General features: G+C 34.1%; 1 protein-coding gene across 1 annotated transcript; it reads left to right on the top strand.

Moving 5' to 3' along the window:
- Positions 1-560: 560 nt before the first annotated feature.
- On the top strand, positions 561-14,741 carry LOC136034408 (small ribosomal subunit protein uS17-like). Its single transcript, XM_065715574.1, has 4 exons — positions 561-682; positions 5,045-5,161; positions 9,561-9,766; positions 14,565-14,741. The coding sequence occupies exons 1-4, from the start codon at positions 671-673 to the stop codon at positions 14,686-14,688; spliced, it is 459 nt and encodes a 152-aa protein (XP_065571646.1). The 5' UTR covers positions 561-670; the 3' UTR covers positions 14,689-14,741.
- Positions 14,742-16,197: the final 1,456 nt, after the last annotated feature.

The following is a 16,197-nucleotide window of genomic DNA, read 5'->3' as shown; positions in this document are numbered from 1 at the left end:
TGAGGAAATAGGGGGCATGTGAGAGGGGTTATTTGCCCTCAAATCGCTTTCGTCTACTAAAACAAGCACTAGTCCTTTCCATTTCCAATCGACTGAGCTCTTTTCAAAGTTTCTACAAGACCAAATAGCCGTCTCGGAATTTCTATCAGATACATTACAGGAAAATACGTGGCGGGGGGGCATCCACCCTCTGATTACTCTGAATCTTAAAAAAGGCACTAGAACATCTAAATTTCCAATTTAATTAGCTCATTCTGAAGTATCTACGACAATCCTTTCTATACAAACTGTATATGCCCCCAGGGCATAACTTACAACCCTTGGCCTGAGGGCAATCCCTGTACTACCCTCAGTGTTGCTGCCTTTAAAAGAGCTGTTGATGGAGAATGGTCATCGAAGTTGTGGCGAATTGAGTGGGATGCCGTTTAGACGTCAAACCATCGTCGTCACTAACCATTGATTCTGCAGGATTTAACGCTTATTTCGCTGGGCAATGTGATTTTAAGTTAATTTAATGTGAAAGAATTTACAACTTCATTGTTAGTGAATTTGGCTATAAAGCGACATACTGTGATTATTCAAAAAATTTTCACACACCAGCAATTTCTTCTCCTTCATCATTACTGTTCCGGAAAAATAGAGTACAAATTCTAAATAATTTCCTTTAATTATGGCTGATCAGGTACTAAAATTAATATTAGTTCAAGAGAATCTGTTTGAACGCCATATTTGGGCATAAAATTCGATTGGAAGGGTCAGTCGCTGGTTTAAAATTTAAGGGTCTGAAGCCCTAACTGAGATCTAAATAGGGCAAAGGTGTAGAATAGCAGCTGTCCAGAAAGAAACATCTAAGTAAAATAAAAGTGTAGAATACTTAGATTTCTCATTTTATGCTCTTATTCCAACATTATAGTTGACTGTAACAATGCCCCCTCAACCTCCTATTTCCTTATTTGTTGTTTCCTTTTTTTAGTCTATCTCATAACAGGTATCTAGTGTGTAGTGAGAAGGATATTAAGAGGAAACATGCTTAGAAATCACAATAATTGAACATGCTATATGCAGAATAATTGTAGTCAACATAGGCCAGTTAACATATTTTGGCTGCAATTCCACTATACTTTATAGTATATTATACTTTTTGTGCAAATATATAGCTCAAACTATAGGCTATGTTTTCATGTTTTTCTCTGTTTCCTGATTTGTCACCCATTGATTCCATTTTTTGGTACATGGGTTGAAACAAGAGTGATGTGTAGGATGTACATTTCCAGTTTTCAACTTAGGTCTAATTTAGCTAAAGATGAAATTGAATGCATCACATCATGCCTTTTCTTTTGCTCTTTCTAAGTTCAGTAATCATTTCTGAAGGAAATTCAATTTTGAGTCCTTAATACAGCTCATAAGGCAAAACAGTCCAAAGTAGCCAAACATGTAAAAAAAACTGACTGGTGAGAAAATATTGCCATTAACCGTGCCTGTTTTAGGAGTGATAATCATTATTATCCTTGGTCCTAATAGCAAAATGTCAGGTACAATTCTAGTTAAGCAACTTTTGACTATCTTGAAAAGGGGTTAGGTTAGGAAAATGGAACTTTCAGGGATTGGTCTACAGGCTAAAGTATATCCCAAGAAGGTGTTCTAAAGTACCCACCTCCATTCCTCCTCCCTTAGAGTGCCCTGAAATTTGCCTACATGACAGGTCTATTGAAATTTTGACAAAACAACATTTTACCTTAATTTTTAGTTACCAGTTGCTTTTTCTCTGCCTTTAGTTCTCAAAAATGCCATTCTTGTTATTTGAGTAGAATTCTGAGCCATATCAATGTTTTTTTTTTTAATTTAGGAAATGAATCTATATACCTTTAAAATCTTATAAATTGGGATTGAGCAAAGTTGTGAAGCTGAAAACAATTTTGCTAGGTCAATGTTGGTATTTCCTGAACAATTGTTTTGGGTCATGAAACTATTGTTAATAGATACATTTTAACTTTTTTAACATCTTTTCTCTCTTACAAAACTACTGCAAACTCACTGTTATGGAGTTATTCCAGCCCAAATATTCTTGTATTTACACATAGAATTGTAATCATTTCTATTTTCATTGATTGGATATTTGAAATCACACATCTGTAATAGCCTAGAAACAAATTTGGGCTATATATTTGCACATATATTATGCAAAATAAGATTTATTTTGCAAGGTTTCACTTTTATAACACACATATTTTTAAAGGTCAGGACCCTCTAGAGGGAGAGGGAGTAGAAGTAGGTACTTCAAAATACCTTCCCAGGACATATTTTAGCCTCTAGACTCATCCCTGAAAGTTTCAATTTTTCTAACCTAACCCCTTTCCAAGATAGCCAAAAGTCACTAAACTAGAATTTTACCAAATGTCATTCTGAAAACCTAGTTAAAGGAATTTTTAAAAAGACTGTAAAACCCCATCCCTGCAATACTGATGTCATTTCTGAGATTTTTCTATCCATTTTTAAGAATTTTTCGCAAATTTGTTTTCGAAATAACATTTTACAATTAAGACTAGGCATTCCTGAATCAGCTACAAATGGCAATTTTTTTACTAGCCAGTATTTTAAAACATGTTTTTCAACTTTTGGTTACTATGGTCTGTTTTGAGCCCTTGAAGGGCTGACATTCTTACTATATACTATATGCAGCAGGTGTCAATCATGTTTTATTTTATCATTTTTATTAATCCTGAGACTGAAAATTTTCTCTTTATGCCCATTCTTTTCCCCTCATCCATAATTTAAATAATATTTGATATTTTGTCTTTCTTTTTCTTCTTACATATTCTATTCAGTTATATTACTAGGCCAATTTAAAATCAATGCTTTGTTTTGTTTGTTGAAATATTCTGTTTTTCTTTTGCAGTTTCATTTATGTATTTTTATATACTCATACTCCTTGATTTTGAGGGAAATAAATTAATCATGAATTGAATAAAAAAAAAGTGATGCTGTTTTCTTACTATTCTTAAGATATGTTTTGTGAATTTCAAAACAGCAAAAAATTATGTTGAGAAGAATGACCACAACAAAAAGCTGACAATGATCCTATTTTTTTTACTTTTAACTTTCACTTCTTTTTTGCTTCTTTAACTATTTACTAATTTTTTACTTTTCATGTTGGCAACTCTTGTTGATTTTGTTGCTCTTTTGAATTTTAAGAATACACCATTGTCAATCAACTATAGACAATCAAGGCATATGTCCTGAAAATCAAAATCTGCTAAAGTTTGTGATTTTAATAAGTAAAAAAAAAAAAAAAAATGTGATCCACCTACCAATACCCCAAAATAAAAAAAAAGGTAAAGGAACAGCAATATCTTTATACTGAAAACCAGCAGTCCTAATATCTGTTTCTTGGCATTTCAGTCAGGAAGTGCAATTTGGAGCTTTGGAGCCAATCAGAATGTGCTTTTGCACACCCTTCTTGTTTTACCCTCCCTGGGTTTCTTCAAACACTCATTTAGAGCCATTTACCCCAACAACTTAACTTTCTGTAAAAAAAAGCTTTGAAACCCTTTTTATTCAGATATGATAATGATATTGTGTTGGTAAGATGGTAGCATGCTAGAAATAGCCACATTACATTACACAATTTTAGGAACAGATCCAAAGCTGAAGGTAGGCTTTGAGAAATTTTTGTAGTGTCTACAACTACTCTTTGTTTACCGTGTACTATAAACCCAATTCCATAACATTGCTGTGGAAGTACTGAGAAATCTGAATTAGTATAACTGATTTCAAAGTTCTTTTTTTTTCTATTTACCTTCAACATGTTTTCCTTTATAAAACAAAAAATAGGGAAATTCTTGGCAATTAGGAAATGAAACTAGGTCAATGTATTCTTTTCAGGAATAGTTCCAGAGTAAAAGTTGTGAATTAAGGAAATGAAATTCTAGGAATAGATTCAAAGTCTAAATTAGGCTCTGAGAAAGTTTTTGCTGAATCCACCTCCAAGGGAACCAGATCTTTCATTGAGTGGCATACTTTTGTTTTGAACTTCCAGAAACAGATCTGCCTGCACAAATGAGGCCCAATTTCAATATTAAATTTCAATTTAAATACTTGAAAGAATTTTTAACAATGTATCTAAAATTGAAAAAAACTAATCCTCAGATGCCTTGAGATTCTACTTCAGTAAGTTCAAAAGAACATTCCCATCATATGTTTAGGCTTCAAAATCATTTCCAAGAATTCCCAAATTAAAGTTTATTTTCAAGATAACAAATACCCTGCTATTTTCAGCTTCACCAAAATGAATGCTGTCATTGTTGAAAGATAAGAGTGGACAAAGTTGAAAAATGTTAGAATTTTGAAGAAGAAATCAATGAAACTTGGATTTTTAAAAATGTACCTATAATGACCATTTAGTAATGTTATAGAGATAGGAGAGAAGTCAGAATTAGCTTTTTTGGACTTGGAATCAAGCTGGTGTAGATGGACAAACTTAAAATGCATTCCTAAGTTTTGAAATTAAGCTATGGAACATTGCCAAAAATCTTGTATGTATATAATTTTAAAGCCCAGTTCCAAACAAACCCCTAATTTGAATAATGAACAGAATAGTTTCTTTTCTGTCACAAGTAATAAAAAAATACATGACTCATAGCAAGCAAAAAATGGGTAAGAAAGAAGATTAACATGTTGATATTCTTTGTGAATTATGTTTCAGTATGTATACAGGTTTTGATTTATGTTTCAGTATTATAGCTTCTATGAGTTTGAAAATGAATTTGCCTGCAGTATAATAACTTCATGGTTTTTTGAGACATGTCTTCCTATCTCCCACCTCTAAATTCAAGGTCAAACTCTAGGGATTGTTTTTCTCCCCCCCCCCTGCAAGATGGCACTGGGCATTATAAATGCATACATGCATATTGGGAAGTTTTTCTTGAGGATAGCATTGGATGCCTCATAACGTTTTTAAGGCTTGAATTAGGCACTAGCTGAAGATAACATCTGCTTAATTTTATTTTCTACCTTCTTTGTTCATTTATTTTAATTCTTTTTGCAGACTGAGAAAGCTTTTCAGAAACAACCCACTGTCTTTTTGGCCAGGAAGGCTGGAGGCAAAAAGAAGTCTTTGAGGTATTACAAAAATGTTGGCCTTGGATTTAAAACACCCAGGGATGTAAGTACTATTAGAAATTGTGATTTGTTTTGACTTCAAAAACCTGCCTGCTTTTTAGATTTTAGATTACTTTTTATATTATACTGCCTTATCAGTTTTGCTAAAATAAATTATGAATCTACTTTTTAAGCAGGAAGTCTTTGGTCTTGTATCATTTGTGGTCCTTGTGGCTACTTTTTAGGTTATACTGCCTTATCAGTTTTGCTAAAATAAATTAAGAATCTACTTTTTAAGCAGGAAGCCCTTGGTCTTACATCATTTGTGGTCCCTGTGACTACTTTTTAGGTTATACTGCCTTATCAGTTTTGCTAAAATAAATTACAAATCTACTTTTTAAGCAGGAAGCCCTTGGTCTTGCATCATTTGTGGTCCTTGTGGCTTTGAAGTTGGTTGATGCTCCTTCTTGGCATTGATTTTTATTCTTCAAAAGGGGGAAAGAAAGCCAATTTTGGTGCTTCTACCTTGTCCCTGCAATTTAAGAGAAAATAATGAGCAGGTACCCCTGTGTGTCTTGCAGTAGGACCATCCCCTTCTTCTTATTGTTTTAAACACATCTTTTACAACATTTTGAGACATCATAAGAAGTGAATCATTCTCTTGAAAAACCATCTCTCTTCCTCTGCTGGGAGGTCTGATTTTAGCAACAGTGTATTGTCCCAAAATCCCAATTTTTTGGTGTTTCTTTAAGCTCAGAGGAGGTTGTTGTTGACTTTTGGATTTCAAACAGGTGATGTTGAATAGTAAATAACAACAAAGACCACACTGCCTTTCCATCACAAACACCAAAAACAAGAAGAACAATAGGGAACTATTTAAGACAGTGGGAAACAAATTAGAATGAATATTTGGGCTCTATGTCCAAGGGCCATCTTCAGCAATACAAATAAGAAAAAAAACAACTTACAAGAGGATAAAATCAATAAAACTAAAATGAGCAGTTTTTCAAAACAGTCCCAGCATCCTTACCTCAGCTTACTTCAGGTTGAACTTTGCTGAGGTAAGGATGCTGGGACTGTTTTGAAAAATTGTACATTTTAGTTTTATTGATTTTATCCTCTTGTAAGTTGTTTTTTACTTATTTGTATTGCTGAGCATGGCCCTTGGACATAGAGCCGAAATATTCATTCTAATTTGTTTCCCACTGTCATAAAAAATTCCCTATTGCTCTTCTTGTTTTTGGTGTTTATGTTGAATAGTCTTGGCTATTGATGCATATTAGCAACAGAAAGGGCTTAGGTGTGTGTTCCATAAGTGTTTTTTCCTCCAGAGAAATATTGCTTGGCTCTTAATCTTCATAAATGCCATTTTATCCCTATGGTCTTGGACAAAAGACTAGATTAAATAGTTTAAAACGTGCTACTAAACAGCATAAAAATATGAGAAAAACACATATAATGAACTCTAGTTGCTATTTTTAGAACAAAAGTGTTTTGTTGGGCTTGTTCAAGAGTTTTTGAAGCCCCAGGCAAAATTACTGGTAGGAATACTTCCCCCCCCCCTCCAAAAAAATCAAACCCTTGAGTATATGATATTTTAAATATAAAAAAAACGAATACATTTTAATTTACTAGTTATTTTAGTGCTTATAATTTTAAAATGTTAATATTTCCTGGATGTTTAATGGAGGATATTTTAGTTTATGATATTAATGTATCTTGTAGTTGAAGTGTGTTTATTTTCAAACAAAACCTCAAACATCTAAATCGTTCATTAAGCACAACTTTGAACAAGATGTTTAAAGATAAAGTTGTTTTAGTATCATTCCATAAAATTGTTGTTATTCTTTAAAATCTAATAACCGTTTGTAATGAATACATTGTATACATTGTAATGAATACAGCATTGGATTCAACAATCCCTACTGGTGGTGCTGATTTCTGTTTCATGGCCCTTCAGCCAGGAATTGGAGTGGGGGCCATCCATCCTCTGCTTTTGCACACCCTTCCTGTTTATCTACCCCAGATTTCTCCAGGTACCCATTTAGAGCTGGGTTGACTTTGGCTGAGCTTATAGCCACGCCACTGACCCCCATTGATACCCAAAATACGCAGCAAAACCAGGACTCAAACCCCTGTCCTCACAAACAAAGGGTCTAAAGCCTAGTGCACTACCCACTCGGCTAGGACGACTTCACATAATGAGTAGACCATACAGATGTATCACTACTGCATTCATGTGGGAAAGGGGCAAGCCAAACCAGCCATGGCCTTGGTGTTTGAGTAAAAGTAGAAACCATAGTACCATGAGATGGTGGGGGGAACAGAGACCAAAGTCTATCCTAATTAGTCATCAAATAGATCATCAAATAGAATTTAGTTTAGCTCAGTTACAAAAAAATTCTTTAAGCTTTTAATTTAAAAATTTGGATTGAAAATGATTAGCAATTTAGTTTAGCTCTGTTACAAAAAAAAAATCTTTAAGCTTTTAATTTAAAAATTTGGATTGTGCTCAGTTACAGAGCTGTGTTTCTGAAATGTATATTTCTATATTTGCAGTAGACCATGTGCTTGAGCGTATCTAGGGGGCGGGGGCTGGCAGTGTCTCCCAAAAGTACAATTGTCTCCTAGTGACATCCTCATTAATAGGCATAAAGCTAGATCCTGGCAAAAAACAGTAAATTTATTCCCATCATCTACCAAAGAAGTACTTTATTCTTGTTTTCTGTGGTCCATTACAAGCAAAGATTCTTGGGCCTAGTAATCGCTTTACTGTTGTAATAGTTTTTCTTTTAGTATTAATAGATTGATTGATTGATTGATTTAATCACTCTATTATTATCTACTTATTATTTGTTACTTAAGGTTTTTATTGCTTATACATTTTTGTAAATGGATATCCAGGTTTCTATAATTGACATTCAGTTTCTTAGATTGATATTGGTTTAATTTCCATATTGTATTGTATTATATAATTTAAAACGGGAACACCAAATTTGGTGACAAAGCCAACATCACAAATAGTTTTTTTTTGATATTTTTTAAGTTACTATTGTCACTTCAAGACTTTTGCATGACGGATGGTTTTGTTATGATTACTTGCAAAAAAAAAAACCCAGCCGGACCATGGCAAAGAACATAATAGAATATAAACAAATAAATAAAAAATACAACTATTCCAAAATTTTTCTTTATGCACCATACCCACACGGATCCATAAGTATTTTTTATACTAATAAAATTTCCATTTTCCAAAACCTTGACAAACCCTTCATTATCTTCTTCTACCCCAAAAATGTCCTTTCTCCTCATTTAACTTCTATACCCCAGTGAGGTTATAGTCCCATCCAAGTTAAGAGCATAATGTTTTTTCGAATACTAAAACTACAAAAAAAATTTGTTAATTTCGATTTTCATTAAACTTTAGAAGAACTGTAAATAAAATTTATTGATAGTCTATTGATCAGTAATGAAAAGTGATGGAACAAGTGGTAATGTAGATCCTAAGGGGGCTTATTGGGGATTAACATTTTAGAAACAGTTTTTATTAAATTTTTTCGTGTTGGAATTTTCGAATAAAGATTTCCTTTGCTTCCTTTGCTTGTGGGATAGAAGCATAAATATATGCTTCTGTCATACAAATTTCATATGATACACGTCTATCTATGCCTGAATGTACCTATACGAATCATACATACATGCCTATTCACACATACATACTTCTATACGGCGTTTTTAAAATGATGACGTTTGTTTATATCAAATTAATGACGTTTCTTGACTACTAAGGCTGATGTGGTAAAAAGTCAAATCTGGACAAGTATGGCTACTACACAAACGTCATGGTACTATAAGTTGTCGCAGTTTTGGATGAAATTACGCATGACTATGTGTTAACATCTATAGTGCATTCTAAATTTTTTTCGGTTGGGCAATGTTAAAATTTCAAGTGTAAGTTTTATCTTTGGCTAATCAGAGTGAAACTTTAAGACGTCATTTTTTGAAATTATATAAGATGCAAGCTTAGATATTTTTTTTTTTGCAAGTTTGCATTTTTTAAATGTTTAAGGTATATCCTTGTCCTCTAAAAAATAGATACCTCTTTGATTTTCTATGTGAAAATCATACATTAAAAAAAAAAAAAATAAGAGTGATGGAAAGCAAAACCATCATTTAATTCCCTATAAATGTGAAAGATGCCTATACATGCCTTTTGAAGGAAAAATTTAAGAGTGATGGAAAGCAAAACCATCATTTAATTCCCTATAAATATGAAAGATCCTGTCGTTTACTTTGCCTACCAACCGTACACAATTGGAAAAAAGATGGAATAAATCTTCATCATTCTCTCCACACATCAGGCAAAAAATATCGACCATCTCTAACCCCTCCCCCCCCCAAATATTTTTTTCTATCTTCAATATGCTTAAAAGAGACCAATTAACCTCTGTGTTTTTTCTTAGGCCATTGAAGGCACATATATTGATAAGAAATGTCCATTCACTGGCAATGTATTCATCAGAGGGCGAATTTTAACTGGTATTGTAATCAAAATGAAGATGCAAAGGACTATTGTTATCAGGAGGGATTACTTGCATTATGTTAAGAAGTACAACCGATTTGAAAAACGACACAAGAACATGTCTGTCCATCTATCACCTGCCTTTAAGTAAGTCTACTGAAATCTATAATCCTTTATTTATATTTATATATTTTATATTTATGTATTATTATATCAAACAGTGACGAGGAAACACATTGGATAGCTCAGCAGTGTTTATTAAAGACGTGTAAAGGACTAACTGAATAGCTAATTCCAGCCAAATTCCTATGAAAATTTTTTATAACCAGTATTTATCTTAAGCCTTCGGTGAATCTAGGCAAATAGTTTGGACTTTTGGATTAATAGTACTATATTTTATAGCAAGTATAAATTGTATGTCCACAGTTGCCGTTAAATAAGTGTGAATAAAAAAAAACAGAAGAGGGGTAGTTGCCTGCCACAGGTGCAGGGGTACCTGCCAAATTGCAAAACATACTATCAAAAAATGTACCATCTCCTTTAAATTGCAGGGATAGTTGAGCAGGAACTGATGCTTCCCTTTTAATTATTCACCAATATTTTTCTGCTGAAACAAGTAGCATGAGATAAGAAGCGATCGGTATGCTACATTAAGAAGCAAAAGGTACTACAACTTGATATAAACGTGATATAACAAACGTAATTGTACATATTAATGTTAACTAAGGATCCGGATTTGTGCATATTGAAAATGTACCTCATAGGAATTGGTTATAGAGAATGGTTCAACTCAGTATGCTGGTTCCACCTTTTCAAAAACAAAGACGCAAACATCAATGAAAAAAAAACCTACCATCAACTGAATTGAGTTATCGTGAATTGTTGTATAAGCATTTTTCTCCGTTGAGCCCGTATAAAAACTTAATTTGTTTTTCTCCATCTTCGATTTTGACTCAAATTAGACTACTAAAATGTGGGAAGGCCCCAGGTCCAGATGGTTTGTTACCCAGAGCACCTTAAGTATGGTACTACAAATTACTAGAGCATCTTACGCTGTTGTATCAAATAATAGTAATCCATCATTATTTCCCTTCTTTGATGGGTGAAGGTAAAGTAGTTTGTATATGCAAGAAGGGTAAGGATCCTTCACATTGTTCATCATATAGATCTATAATACTTTGTTCTGTTATTAGTAAATCATTTGAAAAAAAAATTACTTCCATATTTATCAACAAAATATGATGTGGGGATCATCAGTTGGGTTATCGAAGTGGTGTAGGGGTTCAAAATGCACACGCAATAATTCTAGAAATATTGGACCACCACCATAACATTAAAAAACAACTATTTGTGTGTGGAAGTGACATTTCAAAAGCGTTTAATAGTATGTTGCATAACCACGCTTTTTTGTCATTGTTGTGTAGTTGGGTGAACCCATTTATTGGCCAGTGATTAGCGGGCTGGTATTACAATAATTACTATATTTTATAGTTTAGGTATAATTACTGTATACCCCCTTACTGGCTACACCATTGGCTATTGTTTATAACCAGTGTCTGGTGGAAGGTATTTTCCCATATAAGTTCAAAAAGGCATTTATCATACCAATTACAAATAAAACCTCACCATCCGGTCTCAGGTCAGTTTCAAAGACGCCCATTTCAATAGTCTTCGAAGATTTTTTTTTTTTTTTTTTTTTTTTTTTTTTTTTTTTTTTTTTTTTTTTTTTTTACAGTGGCTACTAGCAGAAGTAGAACACAAACCGAGCCTATACAGTTCGGTTTTCGTCGAGGACACAACATATTATTTGTTCAGATTAATGCGTGATCTATTAGAACACCTAGAAGATCCTGAGGCCCTTGCTGAAATAATCATTTCTGATTTCGTGAAGGCTTTCGATCTGCTTGATCATGAGACTGTAGTCAAAGAAGTCTGTGCCCTGAAAGTCTCGCAGTTTCTCTTATGTACCATCGGAAGTTTCCCTTCTGGTCGTCAATAATGTGTACAACTTGAAAACGGGGAAACATCCAACTTCCAAGACATCAGATGTGGAGTATTTCAGGGAAGCAAGTTAGGTCCCATCTTATATGTGATAGTCATCAACCGACTGATGAGGCAACACAAACAGAGTATAAGTTTGCTGATGATCTTTCACTAAGCCTGCTGCACTTCCTGTCACTAAAATCCAGTCAACTCATAACACTGGTTGCAGAGCTTCAACATCAAGCTGATCAAGTGGAGCTCCAGCTAAGCCTCGAGAAAAGCTGTGTAATGTGTGTCAACTTCCTGAAGAAGAGCATAGACGAACTTGTACCCATCCAAACAAAGATCAGTAAAAATACTTGGCTTCACATTAAGTGACGATCTCTCGTTTGGAGATCACATTAGCCAGATCACAGCAAAAGCAGCTGGTTTTCTAAAAGCCTTTGCAAATCTCGGAAGGTTTCGAATGACAAAGCAACTCCTTCTTTCGTGCTATAAAACTTGTGTCATGCCCATAATAATGTATGGCAGTCCCTTCTGACCCCCGTTGCTTAAAGAGAAACACAGAAACCAACTGGAAACAATTCAGAAGAGAACCTGCAAAATAATTCTTGGGTCAAATTACAAAAACTATGAACAAAGCTTGAGCAAACTCAAGCTCCCAACCCTGAATGAAAGGAGGCATGAAATGCTGATGAAGTTTGGAGCTGACATCCTCAAGTCCTCAACACACCGAGATATTCTGCCTCCGTTTACTTCAGAGACTCGCGCACATAAAACAAGGTTTGCAATTCTGAAAGAGGGAAGAAAACCTATTAGAATATCCGCATACACACTCGGAGATAATATTTTTAAACTCCTTCGTGCCCTACTACGTCAGGTGTTACAATAACAGAGTCCTGAAGTCGAGGTGATAGCTCATCATTCGTATATTTTGGCGTTATCTTTTTGTGCTTTTGTTTAATGATATGACGTTTTGACGATGATGATACCTCTTTTTGACGATATGTTGTTGCAGTGTGATAAAGGGAACGAATAAAGATTATTTTATTTTTATTATTATTTTCGTATTTCTTATTATTGTTATTTTATATTTATAATAATATTCAATGGCTTGTGAAGCGTTGACAGTTTAGAAAAAGGAGTTTATTTGTACAAGGTATGTAGAGGGAAAAAGTGAATATAAACTCTTGTGGATGAACTTACTTTTATTACTCATCATGTAACCAGAAAAATGATGGAGCATATATGAAAAAAGAAATAAAAGGAAACTAAATATACTGCACAATACTGTTACACATACATCAAATACATAATAAGATCATCTTTAAATGAGAACTTCTTGCACAGACGTGCAGAGACGTTTTCAACGGACGTGCTGGAACGCCTTCCATGGACGTGCAGACGGATGGTTTATTAAACTGCAAAACATTGAATCCCCAGCAAAGAGGGACACCAAGATCCTGAAACTTCTGGCAACATAGAATTTTTTAACCAGGTTGAGATTTGGAGAAGGTGCTTAACAGTCTTTAAATATGATATGCTGAGTGAAATATGACCTGATAATGTACCCTAGAATAAAATTAGATACAGAATGTGGGGGGGGGGTCACACTATTGAACAGCTTTGCTAAAAGTTAGCACTATGAACTAGCTTGTGAATACACTAAACTGGCATAAGCAGCATATTGTTAATTTTCAACGTAGTTAATAAGGAGCTTTCCCGTATCCTTCAAAGAGGAAATAATTACGAAAAGAGGAAATCAGCACTGACGATTTAGCTAGGTTAATAGATTGGCCAATGCCACACAATAACAGGCTGCCAGCCAATCATAGTTAGGTTGTAGGCTTGCAGTATAACAACACAAATTCATTTCATATTTTCTTAGATCCAGTAATTTTTTTTCGTGTGTGTGTGTGTCTTAATTTCATTGTGACTGTTCGAAATTCTTTGAAATTCACTTGTTTGAGTGGCGACTGTAGCCACTCAAACTCACTTTGCATTCTTTTGATTTGCAAAGAAACAGTAAAGCCAGCTTCTCACTAGTGTAATTCGGGCTTGAAAATCCGTTGTTAGGGTATAATTCCAGTCATTTTATATAAGGACTTGTTTCCGCCAGCAGTTTGTGTAAATAAAGGTCCAAGCTAACAATTATTAGACGGATAATAAATAGACAGGAAACCTGAAATAAGTGGCGGCAAGTATGGGTGTGGGGTACAATTGCCCTCCCCCTAGGTTAAAAAAAAATGCCCTCTTGTATTTTCTTTAAAAAAGTCAAAAATCAACAAAATTGCCTAAACAACAATATTTTTGTACAATAATTCCTGCCCCCCCCCCGCCCCGTAGAAATAAAAAAATGATCGTGACGATAAAAAAGTTCAAGATTTTAGCCTTAAAATCTAAAAACTTCCAGTTTTAATTAAAATTAAGAGTTCAGTCTTTCTGGTGGCCCATAAGTTTTAATATTTTATTATCTCTGCTTCAACACGATCTGTCCATTTCGATCATACTTCATATATTAATGAATCGTTATTTAATGAATATATTAATCATATATTTTAATCATATATTAATCTTCATATATTTAATGAATCGTTTTTTTATTGGCTTATTCTGTAATTTTCCATATTTTTTGTATTATCTTTTTTTTAATGATGTTGATTTTAATAATTGATCAAACAGTTGCTTTTTGTTAATAGGAAAAATACGGTAAGAATAGAGACACCCCAAATATGTGACGCTCCTCACTATTGATACGGAAAAAAGCTGTATAGCTGTATCCAGGGGGCTAGAGATTTGACCCCTCCCCCCAAAATTTTTGTCCGACTCGTGAACACGTGACAAAAATGTAAATAAATGTATTTTTGGTGCGTTTTTTCTCTTTCTTGTTCTCTCTTTCTTTCTCCCCTCCCCCTCTCTCGATTGACTTATTTTCCAAGTTAATATATATAATTTTTTTTAGGGATGTTGCCCTTGGAGATGTGGCCACAGTTGGTGAGTGCCGGCCCCTGAGTAAGACTGTCAGATTTAATGTATTGAAGGTAGCCAAAGCCACCGCTTCAAAGAAAGCTTTCAAGAAATTCTAAACTCTTGTATTTACCAATTATGGACAAATAAAAGATTGTCCTTGGTTGGAAAACTGTGTTGTTGTTGTTTTTTTTGTCCTTTGCTATGGCATATAGTGGCAAAAACAAAAAAGTATAAATAATCGTATAAGTTTATAAAAAGTACAAGTTTATTACTCATTACAAATTAGTTGATTATTTCAAAATGTTAATTCTTACATAACCTGAAACCTGGTTGACTTCAGTTTTTTTTTCTGCTTTATTTTTATTATATTTGTTTCAAATTCATCCAATATCAAAGTTGAACTGAAGACACTTTTGGTAACCCGATGTGTGACATATTTTTTGTATGGTCGTGCTAATAAAGTCTGCTTGAGGGACAGGCTCGGAAACCTATCTAACAAGCCAATCCAATTAATAATTAGATTATCAATTAAGAATTAAGTTTTTTAAGTCAAATTAAATTAGCCATATCCACTACATCTGGAATATTGGCTAAAGCCCACCAACTTGAGTGTCAATTCGGCGACCAATGTGCTTTCAATGACTCTGGTGGATTCCTTTTATCCTTACATCGCCAATATGTCTAATAATCATGCCTGCAAGTAAGAAGAATTCCACAGAATTAGTTAGAGGGGAATCCCCATAGAATTAGTCTGAAGGGCCTTCCCTGAAAATCCGGTGATTGTGGCAGAAAGACATACATATCTATATTCTGCTTTTAAAGTAAGTGTGGTACCACCAAAGTATTGTAGCAAATGCAAAGCATTCATGACAATTGGGAAGTCAACTCTTTAAGATTAACGTTATTTTGATAATCATTTCGTACAAACAAGGATAGATGGTATCCTAGGTTAGGTAAATTTTGTATAGGGAAGGAAAACAGCAATGGAGACGGACTTCTCTAATTTTGTAGGTACAATAATCTAGTTATAATTACTACGGAATTGGTCATAAATGTCTATTAAAAGAGTGCAATATTTAGTCCCTGCCCTCCAGTAAGGGCAAGAGTGCACAATGTGTGGCAGCATTTAGTCATCAAACAGTTTGTGGTAAATAACTGTAGTAAGGAGCGACCCGGCTCAATAGTAACCGAAACTCTAAAAAACGGATACCAGTTTTGATACCAATAGTTACATCAAAAGAGTTGCATTTTAATGCTGATTTTAAATATAGAAGTTTTATCAAGTTTAGTCTTATCGATCAAAAGTTACGAGCCTCCGAAAATTTGTCTTATTTTAGAAAGCAGGGGGAAATACCCTCCAAAAGTCGTAGAATCTTAACGAAAAGCACACTATCAGATTCAGCATATGAGAGAACCCTGATGTAGAAGTTTCAAGCTCCTGTCAGCAAAAATATGGAATTTTGTATTTTTTGCCAGAAGACAGATCACGGATGCGTGGTAATTTGTTGTTGTTTTTTTTCCACAGGGGTGATCTTATCGACCCAGTTGTCCTAGAATGTCGTGATAGGGTTCATTCTAACGGAAATTGAAAGTTGTAGTGCCCTTTTTAAGTGACCAAAAATTAG

This window comes from Artemia franciscana, chromosome 13, assembly GCF_032884065.1.
Source record: "Artemia franciscana chromosome 13, ASM3288406v1, whole genome shotgun sequence".
NCBI classification, from domain to species: Eukaryota; Metazoa; Arthropoda; class Branchiopoda; order Anostraca; family Artemiidae; genus Artemia; species Artemia franciscana.
Note: the sequence above shows the minus strand (reverse complement) of the source record. Positions and strands in the feature narration are given on the sequence as shown.